At 41.3% G+C, this 11619-nt stretch overlaps 2 protein-coding genes across 2 annotated transcripts in view; both read right to left on the reverse strand.

The window, feature by feature from the left end:
• LOC111976807 (syntenin-1) overlaps positions 1-3158 on the reverse strand; it is a 32017-nt gene extending 28859 nt beyond the window's left edge. The window contains exon 1 of the mRNA XM_024005950.2: positions 2986-3158. The gene's annotated coding sequence lies outside the window, so the exon portion shown is untranslated. The remainder of the gene's footprint in view (positions 1-2985) is intronic.
• A 2080-nt stretch (positions 3159-5238) lies between these two features.
• Positions 5239-11413, reverse strand: LOC111976470 (peptidyl-prolyl cis-trans isomerase FKBP1A). The gene is made up of 5 exons (XM_024005309.2): positions 11266-11413; positions 11038-11085; positions 7826-7938; positions 5853-5999; positions 5239-5724 (listed from the first exon to the last, which is right to left on the reverse strand). The coding sequence occupies exons 1-4, from the start codon at positions 11300-11302 to the stop codon at positions 5871-5873; spliced, it is 327 nt and encodes a 108-aa protein (XP_023861077.1). The 5' UTR covers positions 11303-11413; the 3' UTR covers positions 5239-5724; positions 5853-5870.
• Positions 11414-11619: the final 206 nt, after the last annotated feature.

Genomic DNA, 11619 nt, shown 5'->3' on the forward strand with positions numbered 1-11619 from the left:
CCTTCATTCCCTCCCTCTCTCTTCTCTTCCCTCTGTATTCCTCTCTCATTCCTCCTCTCATCTCTCTTCTCATTCTATCTCTCTCTCTCGCTCTCTCATTCCCTCCTTTTCTCTCATTCCTCCCTCTCTCTCACATTCACTCTGTGTCATTGCCTCTCCTCCACACTCTTTGTCATTCTCTCATCTCTCCTCCTCTCTCTCTCTCACTCTCTCTCCATCTCTCTCTCTTCATTCTCCACCTCTCTCTTCTTGCTCAGAGCATCACATGACTGAGAGTACACACTTCCAGTACAGAGTAAATAGAGATCATCTGTACTATAGGGTGTGGCAGGTGAAACTGCCCCAGAGTCTACAGTAGACACCTACCATGCCGAGGAGAAAGAGCCCAGTCACTTATGAATGACTAATCAACAACAACTACTATTCAAACATACAAGCCTTGCCTTTAAGGACAAGGGCTTTTGCTATCGTGTTTTTCTGATCAAGTTGTTGGTGTCGGCCTATGCGTACATTCGTTAAGATGTCACCTGAGCCATACGGGTCATTACAGGAAGAAGAGAAGGCATGAACTGGTCTGGTCACATGTCCGGTACGACATCAGAATCACTGTGAATGATGGTTTGTTTATAAGTTGGTGTCTCCAGTGTGTTGTTGAGAACGGTGGTGAAAAGGAAAAGCCCGAGAGAGATGTTCAGGTGCATGTCACATGCTGTTCCTTTTCACTTTCATATTATACACTGTGGCATCCCACTTTATGAATAGATCACAAGATATGCTGTAAGCCATGAACAGGAAACAGGAACTTAGAGGTAGTCAATGATACACTGCTACCATGTCGACCACAGTCGGTGTCAATGTCCAAGTTCTCTCCCACACACACGACGAAATGAAAAAATACAACACACAGCGGACTTAGAGAACGGAAAAAAACACTCCTACACGTGTATAAACCCTATCCCACAACATCGATGCAAATGATACTCACTCCTACACGTGTATAAACCCTATCCCACAACATCGATGCAAATGATACTCACTCCTACACATATAGCACTGTCAAACCACACATCATGAAAACAGCCCAATCCTTGTTCCTCTACAAAAACAACATACAAGACACAATTGTGAAGAGACATAACCCTACCAACACATTCCTACTAACAGGTTGACACTACTACAAAGTTTTTTAAAAAAGGGGTAAAAATAAGCACATAATGTGAACATTTAGCACAATCACTGAGCCAAGCTAAACATGCCCATCAATCACATTACTAAGTCAAGACTACTGTACACTACACATCCAATTCACAGACCAGAGAGACATACTCCYTTATGTCTCTGAACACCAAGGCACTTTCCATGTTCTCATTTGAAATGTGCCCCCCACCCCTCAGAAACATGGGCTGGCTTATTCCTGGATAAAAGTGGAAACCTTGGAATAAAATAACCTTATTCTTGGGCTGGTTACCTCATTACCAACCAGGAACTACAAGTGTTTTTGTAGTGCTGAGATGGGGGGGGGGGGGATTCCTTAGCAAGAATAGGCTAACTAAATTAATCAAATAGGGACACAAGAATTGTGTCGTGCACGATGTGCTTCTGACAAGAATACAGAGTGAAGCAATTTCAGTCGCTCTGTAGGAAATAGTGTGGTATTTGTCTACGCAGTCATGTCCAGCAAACGCTACAGAAGGGGCAAACTTCAGCACTTCCTTGAGCTTAAAACGAATTGGATACACAAAGAATGTTATCCCCTTGGCAACGTATTCTGGTCTACTGACATGGTGGAGAAAGGTGGCTGTGGTAAGCAATGCACGGCCAGAGGGGGGGAGACGACGACAATGATCACAAGGTCCACTATTATAACTAATGACATGTTATGTCCACTCACCTTCCTCTTTGTTTTCAACCAGTGTATACCAAGTTGTTTAAAATATATGCCTAGCTACCCCATTCAGAATGTTCTTCTGTGCAGTCCTACAGTACTGAAGTTTGCTTCATCCCTCAACTAGCCATTTAAAATGACCATTTATAGTAAACATTTTGACTTTTAAATTTTACAGATGGCTACCCATTTGCAATATTAAAAGTTATTTTAATTTTATATAAATGTTAATGTAAAATGGCTACTTGCAGGACGAAGCTACACTGAACTAAACCATTGACATCCATATGAATTAATCTGTTTCAGTGCTGTCTGAGCTGATCAGTGTCTAGATTGACCTAGGTCACTTTTTGATTCTAAATCAYAGGGTTGATATTCTCCCAAACATTAACCTAGTTGCCTAGTTAAATAAAAATACAATTAAAACGTTCCATACAGCTCATACTTAATAAGACATCACACATTTTGCTAAGACTGTCTACAGCGGGCCAATTGTTTGGGGGGAGTTCTCTACAGCACACATCTCTCTATGTGTGACATTTGAAATGTTGTAGCATGTGTCAAGAAATCCCATGATGTCATGAGTCAGAGGTTTCAAAACATTGAGAGTTAACAGTTGTAAACAAATATAGTTAACGTTAGTTAGGTATGTAACTGAATATCTAGTTTGCTAGCCAGTTAACTGTACTTACCTGGCCAGGCTAACTTCAATAGCCTCACTGTGACACCATATGATAAAAGACAACCATGTGGAAGGCACAGTGCATCTCGCTAGCTAACTTGGCTAGTTAGCTATATATGCTAGCTAAACTAGCTATAGAATTTCATCGGCTAACTGTAGCTAGCTAACAACAAGAAGTTGTGGCTAAACGATGAGATACCTAGGTTAACTAGCTACCTAGTTAACTAAATGTATCAAGACAAGCTGTACTCTTTATTTATTCCTCCAATCTCAACTAACACGTCGCTGGTGAATACATTACTTACTTATGTTCAACCACCTTGCTTCGATAAATGTGCTAGCAAGCTAACAGTACCTAGCTAACCAGGAGAGCTACGCTAGCTAACGGGAAGTGTGGTTGGACATAATGTAAACTCACCTTAAAAGTTTTGATTGTGAATATCTCAGGAAAAACCTCCGAGTATAGTTAGGATACTCTTTTTCTGCTTCGTACTTCGGACGACACCACTGCTGTTGAGAAGTGATATTCTGAGTCACCGCTAATTTCCTGGTCTAGAAAAGCCAAGTCAATGACAGTGGTGACATAGCCAATGACCGCCTATCAGCTGCTGTTGTTGTCTCAASGCATACATAATGAATGTTGCTATGGTAATGAATATCTCATTTTCAAGATTTTTGCAAGTACTTGAAATTGTGCGATATGAGGTGGTTATAGACAATCTGTGAATTTAGTTAGTTCAGCAACTGTTCAGCAACATCAGTGGAAAATGGGGCATAATGCTACTACTAGTGGAGCAATTTTGCCACTCTTCTTCGTCTTGCTGTGGGTGATGGCTCATATATATTATAATCTATATGAATATGAACGATGATCRATGAAACCTACCTATTCCAATCCCCAGATACAACTTCGGTTTCTATAGCAAAGCAGTCACTAATTGAACACCTTGATACTTAAAAGGTGTCACTACACCTAGAATGTCTCAGCATTTCTTCCCTATGTTGAAGCTAGGTGAATTGCAAAAACACTAAGTAGGCTGTATTAAAAAACAAATCTCCCCTCACCCGCAACATGGCAGAGACACGGGCTTGGCGCCTCGTATCATCTGGATATGTGTGCAACAAAAGTTAAACATTCTCCTTCTGCTACCATTTATGTCAAGCCGTATAGACATACAGTTTGATTCATACATTCGATAAATCCATCACACATGTAGACAGCAACTGCCCTGCAACGCGTTCCATTGGACATTTATTTACAGTACTTCTGGTGTACCAATATTCAAAACACTAGGTGTGATCAAGGCGTGAGCCTTTTAGTTTCGGTTTTGGTCCACCGGTTTCAAACAGCTGTAAAAACAAAAAATATATACTATTGAAAATACATTTCACAGGGATTTAGATGGTACAAGGATCCCCTACACGATTATTCAGTGCTCGTTTTTGAGCGAACAGTGTATTATTTTAGCAACCACGAAAAGAGCGATTTCCACTAGATAACACAYACACAAAGCAGCTTTCCRATTTCGACCACAGAGGCTGCTCCGGGGGGCGAAGGCAATAGGCGAATATCACAGCCAATCACAACACTGGAGGGTAAATAATACTGGGAAACACTATCATTCTACTATTACTGCAGATATATGTACATTTTCTGAAATTACAACGCAAAATTTCAACAAAAAATCATTATTTAATACCCCCAACCTCATTAATGCCAGATATTCCAGTAATTGAAAAAAAAAAACTTTCCACAAAGCAGGTAGAGAGCACTTTATTGCAACTGCAAAAACATGTATTGGTTGTGCCTGCGTATGTAACTCTGCACACAAATAGACAGTACATAGGACTGCATTTGTGCCATGCGCCTAGACAGCTGTAACATCAAGAGCAATGATGGCCAGCATCTGAACATGTTCTATCTGCATTAGATTTAACTCTATTTCAACTTTGAAATGTGATACAAAACATGGATGTCTCTGTCACAAGACTACCACAACACAGCATTTTTATTTAGGTAGTGTGGTGTCAGTCTAATGACGCTGACAAAAAWATATTTACCATTAAATTACAGGTAAAGTAAAAGTCATTCTTAGTTATCAAGTCAAATTGTATTGGTCGCATACACATATTTTAGAAAGATGACATCTGAAAAAGATATAATGTCAAGTTGTGAGACAAAATAAGGTGGGGGAGGTCACAACTGAATCGATTCCTCAACCCCCTTTTCAATAATTTCAGGCATTTCACTTCTAAAGCATCATCACTACTCCAATTAATGTACGTATACTATATGGTTCCCATCACTGTTAATAACACGTTTATGGTTTTCAACAGGGTTAAAGATTTGACTTGGAAAGAAACATAAGCCACAACAAAGAATATTGGAATGCAAAAAGCTTTGACACGTATAGAGATCAGGATATCATTAGTATGACATGCAGAACCGGCTAGTTGGTTGGTCCTTTGTCTCGTAAATGAGAAACACACAATATGATACAACAATTCTCTTCTGTACTAGTTCCTCTGCGCAGAATGCTCACTAGCGCCTAATAAAGTTAACAATCAAAATGAAAGGAAACATCACTATTTAGTCTGGGTAKATAACATATCAAACAATGTTCCTGTTTTATACCATTAAGACATCCCATGACTCAAGATTTTACTACGCCTCTCAACATTACACTAAGCCCTACAACTATAAAAACAATTCATATTGGTTCTACTTTCATCTGGGAGAGGTATGGATGCAAACATGTACTTTTCATATTCTCTTAGTTTTGTTCCTCAGGTAGGATTCACATCAAGCATCAGCCCACTATGTTACTGATAGGTACTCTTGAAAAGAGATGAATGTCGCTGCTAATATTTCATTGGTATTTTGTGTTACTCATATAACCATGCACAACCAATCATTTCACAAAACAAAGTAAAGCACAATTCAAAATTCAAGATTTAAAAACATCAAGGTTTGTAAGGTTTTAAGGTTATGGCCCATAGGTTTTTAAAGAAAAACTAAATAACAGAGTCATTGATAACGCAGATTTTGTATATATGGATAAAATAGTGACCAAAGTGGTGGAACTATAGACTCAGGTCTCTTATAGAATCAAGTGCAGACTCTCCTAGCTTTTCTACATGTTTCCTAGGTAGAAACCTGCAAAGACAGAGGAGGAAGAGGACAAAGGGATTATATTGAATCCATATACTTGTAGATGCATTTGTGCTATTATTTAAACTACGGATAATAACAAAACACTTAGAAAATCTTCAAAAAGTACTTACAAAAAAAAAAAAAAATCTTCATTCAAGGCTCAGTAGCTCAACATCAAAGATGAGGGTGGCGTTGGGTGGAATGATCCCCGGGTGGCCCTTTGCCCCGTAGGCAAAGTCAGGCGAGCAGGTCAGCTTGGCTCTCTGACCGACACTCATCTGCAAAGAAGTGGGGGGGTCATATGGTCAAGCACAGCCACACTGAGATAAGCTATAGAGGAAGTGGGGGGGCATAGGTCAAGCACAGCCACACTGAGATAAGCTATAGAGGAAGTGGGGGGGGGCATAGGTCAAGCACAGCCACACTGAGATAAGCTAATAGGGAAGTGGGGGGGGACATAGGTCAAGCAAAGCCACACTGAGATAAGCTATAGAGGAAGTGGGGGGGGACATAGGTCAAGCACAGCCACACTGAGATAAGCTATAGAGGAAGTGAGGGGGACATAGGTCAAGCACAGCCACACTGAGATAAGCTATAGAGGAAGTGAGGGGGACATAGGTCAAGCACAGCCACACTGAGATAAGCTAATAGAGGAAGTGGGGGGGACATAGGTCAAGCACAGCCACACTGAGATAAGCATAGAGGAAGGGGGGGGGACATAGGTCAGCACGCCACACTGAGATAAGCTATAGAGGAAGTGGGGGGGGACATAGGTCAAGCACAGCCACACTGAGATAAGCTATAGAGAAGGGGGGGGACATAGGTCAAGCACAGCCACACTGAGATAGCTATAGAGGAATGGGGGGACATAGGTCAAGCACAGCCACACTGAGATAATATTAGAGGGAGTGGGGGGGACATAGGGTCAAGCACAGCCACACTGAGATAAGCTATAGAGGAAGTGGGGGGACATAGGTCAAGCACAGCCACACTGAGATAAGCTATAGAGGAAGTGAGGGGACATAGGTCAAGCACAGCCACACTGAGATAAGCTATAGAGGAGGTGGGGACATAGGTCAAGCACAAGCCACACTGAGATAAGCTATAGAGGAAGTGAGGGGGACATAGGTCAAGCACAGCCACACTGAGATAAGCTATAGAGGAAGTGGGGGGGACATAGGTCAAGCACAGCCACACTGAGATAAGCTATAGAGGAAGTGGGGGGACATAGGTCAAGCACAGCCACACTAGATAAGCTATAGAGGAACGTCTATGCTTTATTTCGGAAAATAAGCATTCATTTTATGATACTGTTGACAACTTTTTTGTTCAAATTGTGTTCATTTATGCATCACTTTTTGGTTGTACTTAAGCAGCAATTGACCCCAGACCAGACGCTTACTGTGTGTGTGTGTGTAATTGGGGGAGCGGTTTGTCATGCTGTAAGTGTGGAGCCTCTGATGAAAACGCTGAGGGCTCTTGTGGAGAACTGCCATTGGCTGGGAGAATGCCTAGCCAACACAACAAAGACTAATACGGGCACGTCTCTTCACTGCATCTGTCGCCCTTGATAAGAATATTATGTAATCAACCTCCTGGCAAAAGCCCAGCGAACTGCTTTGAAGTGCACAATGCCTCAGTCTCTCTCTCCTGTTGCACACATTTCCCTTTCAATCTGCTGCAGCTACACATCACAGGGCTGTACAACAAACAGACCGGACTGTGTGTAGTGCCCCAGTAACAGGGAAACTAATGTAAAGGTTTATGCAAATACTTCAAACCATCTTGTATAGCCCACACAAAGCATGTCATATGTTCAGAGAAATAATATGTATGAAGGCCATTATCTTCCTACTGATAGAGAAGGTATGGCTGTACCTGGAACAGTTTAATTCATCAAGTAATATAAATGTTTTTGCTCTGGATAATCTTGACCGAGGGTTCATGCACAGCAAAGAAATACACCGATGGGACATTCTGTGCTTTGGCCAAATGGCAACCTCTCCGTTACAAGGACGTGGTKATTTCATTGGAAAACCCTTCTCCTGTACTTCCTAGAAGTAGGGGCAGACAGACACCAGAGATGTCTGCACAGTACACCTACCTGCACGACTCCCTCTTCCCAGCCACGGATCACTTCCTGTTTTCCTATTTTAAACCTGAAGGGCTTGTCCCTGTCACGGGAGGAGTCAAACTTGCGTCCATCCGTCAGGGAGCCTGAGGAGGAGGAAATGAGAGGCAGAGAGGATTTATTTTGACAATCTGTAACAGAGATGGTGGCATGTCTGTTACGTTTCAAGGCAATCATTTCAGAACTGGACTGGGGGTGCAATTCCTGTACTAAAACCCAAACTAACTTGAGTTCCAGCAGACAGACGAACACTTAAGATGAAAGACGTACATCCTGTGGCTCTTGTAGGTCTACTTCCATATCTACTGTTATGCAACACACAAGGGACAAAATCGKCAGTTAACGAAGTATTAACAATATATCTTCTGAGCTAGTGTAAAACTATCTCCCTGAATGCAAATMAAGGGATTCCACGGATAGCAGAAATAGCCCCTGCAGCTGTCTCTGGGGGTGGGCAGCAAAGTGACAGGAAAATGTGGCCATAACAGGGCGTCCGCACTCGGCAATCCATCCCGAGGAGGCATTCATTGTGTTCTGTTGTTATTACCACTAATCAGGCCAGGAGGGGGCTAATCTCTGGTGTCCACTGCTGTCGGGCACATCAGGGGGCAAGATATAGATAGTAATCCCAGACGTTACGGGGTTGGGTGGCCAGATTTTTACATTTTCTCTCTCCCTCTCTCTGCGTAGGCCAATATAATGATCTATTAGGGATGGAATTTATAATGCAAAAACTTTTTCAGTTGTATATCTTTGACGTCGAACGTTATCGTTGTTGAAAGTCTCAAAAATGTCCCGTCAGGGAGCAAATTATAGGAGACTGACTTATCATTACATGAGGGCAGTGGAGTGTAATGATTGATGCCAATGGAAGCCAGGCTTCCCCAAAATATTTTACAAATAAAAAAAGAAATGGTATAAAATAATTTATTCTTTCATCTCTCTGTGTTTTTATAATTTCCCTTAAATTGACAAATGGCTGAATCTCACCGGAGAAATCATCAGAGCGAGGGAAACAGCGCCCCTCTGTCTCAGTATTTGTTGCCCATGTATCTGTTGCTGTCTGGACCAAAAGAGTCCAGACATGTTGCCGTCATAGCATTTGATTGATTGATGCCAGCAAGCATTTCGCCTCCGTTAATAAATAAAAAAAGCTGAGCTCAACGGTCYGTTGTCCTGGCGCAGCAAAATGTCCCCCAAAAAGAGGCCAGTTTGGATTTGGCTTTACACCAATCAAATCGCATCCAAAGCAAAACACTGTCAGAAAAACTTGTCCATTCCTGGTCTGCTTGTGTTGCTGTAGTAGCTAGCTTGCTAAATCAGCCCTTTCCTAAGTCATGGATGGAGATTTGGACTCAGGCAAATGATTATGATGGTGATTCTGATCTAACCATYAATTCATATATTGAGCCACTGGCCTGAGATGATTGAAATGKACTATGTAGCCTAGTAGGCTCACGTTAACTAGCTAGCTAACTTAGCTGGTTCATTATTGCCCATGCAAGGAAGTTAGGCTAGCAAGTATTTTAGCTAGGTAGCCTATGACAACAAAAACTAAAAGTGTACTGTATGACAAAGCCATAGAATGTTTTGCCAACATGAAAGAGAGGAGAATGACATTGTCATTCAACTAGTCTACAAGTATGGTGAGTCAACTTTTTTTTACTTACATGCACACACACACACACACAGAGAGAGAGAGAGAGAAAGCTGTACCATGCATGCTGTACCATGCACACACACACAGAGAGAGAAAGCTGTACCAAGCTGTACCATGACAGTCACATGATAATTAGCAACATTGATTGGACTAAATAGTTTTTGGTATCTTTCAGTTTGTTTCCACTGTATTATAGCCTAGTTGATTTGATGACGTTTTAATGTTGAAGTGTAAATGGTGCAGGAATAAGGGAGGCAGTGTTCCTGTTATCTTCGTACTGACTTGCGGTAACTACGTGGATCTAAACCCAGCKGTTGTTTAGTKAACTGTAGAAAACATTAACTTGATGGACCATGCTGTAGGTCATTTAACTATTTGTTACATGCAATATTTGTTTTTGTGGACACCGGACAGATGTTGCTTTCTGGTTTTTGTGATTAAATAAGTATATGTGTAGTTGAATTTATTCCGCCCACTGTGTGACTGTTGTCTTTTTTGTTGTCTCGGCCATATTGCATATCAGGGTGGTGTATGAACTAACGGGTTATAGAGCAAACAACACAATTATCACAACATAGGTTGTAGTATGGCTTTTTTACTGGCTTGGCTTCCCCACTGATTTTACCCAAGCACCCGCTATTGCATGAGGGTACAGTTCAGTTCACACATGAACAACAGGAAAATATCATTTTCTGACAGGAAATCAAAAAGTGGAGAGAAAAAATACTGTTGCTATAGCAAACATAGTAAAACATGTAGGATCTTGCCAGTGGCTTAAATATTTTGTGTATGCATGAATCCGAGTATAATAAAAATTACATGATAATCCAATAACGGTGTTAGGACTACAATAGCAGCTATCCTACAACTAGATAGCTGACAATTGAAGTCTAAATCGTATGAGAACATGGAGAAAAATTTTAAATATACCAACCCCTGCAACTAACTCATTAGTAAACAATTACAACGAAAGGAAAAAAATCCTTAACAGACATCAGACAGCAATAGTCAGTTCTATCCAACATCCCCTCAACTTCAAAGGCAGGGTATCAGACCGGGTTTAAACCCCTCGCTGTCTCGTCTGGCTCGACCTCGGATTGAACCCTGCAGCTGCCGACGTCTGAACGCTCAAGACAGACACCTACCTGCATGTTATATTACCCTACTATAAGCACCTATGAAGTGACCGGCGGCAACATTGTAGTCTTGACTTCGCACGCGATGTTACAATGTTGCTCAATTTTACAATGTAGTAATAACCTCATACCAATACTAAGAAGCCCCCTGCCTCCCTTGTACAGAAAGATGTAAAGCAACACATTGTTGTGTGGCCAGAGCTAAAGATGTATTTGCAATTGCATCCGAATGAAATTCCCCCGAATGAAAATATTACTAATGAAACAAAAATGCACCCAATCGCCAAGGTTGTGGCCTATCAAAAATATGAATTATTCTGAGATTTGGGGGGAATTTGCATTGGTGCTTGCATACAGACAGACACTGGAAATTAATCTCCCAAACTCACCAACATAATGCACCACACACGTCTGTCCTTTTTTAGGGAAGGTCCTTCCTGTGGGAGAAAAAGACATCGAAAAACAGGATAACGGGCATGAAAAGACGATGCGACGCTAAAACAGGATAACGGCATGAGAAGACTATGAGAAGCTGCATTTTTTGTATGTAAATTTAAACGAATTAACGGATATCCATCAGAAATCTTGAGCTAAAGATATGCATAAAAATATTTTACCATCGCCCGGGGTTATTGTCTCAATTTCTACTCCCATTTCCTTCGTTAATATCCCTCCACCCTACCAAGAGACTATCTTCCTTCAATCTGCTATTTCAGCGGCTGTTGTCGTCTGTCTCCGTGCAGCGGCGTCTACCACGTGATGTGAATGTAGCGGTTAAACCGGGGGAAAAAAGTGGGAGTGTTTGTCACATTTTGAGCGCGATTTTTTATTTTATTCTGTTCATAAATAATAACAATGTAATAACAATGCACGCACCATTAAACGATCCCGTGGTGTTTCTTCTTCTTCTGTTGGATGTTAGATTTACCTTCCCCATTTATTTATTTTAATATATTTGATCTGTAATGCGG

Source organism: Salvelinus sp. IW2-2015, linkage group LG17 (assembly GCF_002910315.2).
Source record: "Salvelinus sp. IW2-2015 linkage group LG17, ASM291031v2, whole genome shotgun sequence".
In the NCBI taxonomy this organism is placed as follows: Eukaryota; Metazoa; Chordata; class Actinopteri; order Salmoniformes; family Salmonidae; genus Salvelinus; species Salvelinus sp. IW2-2015.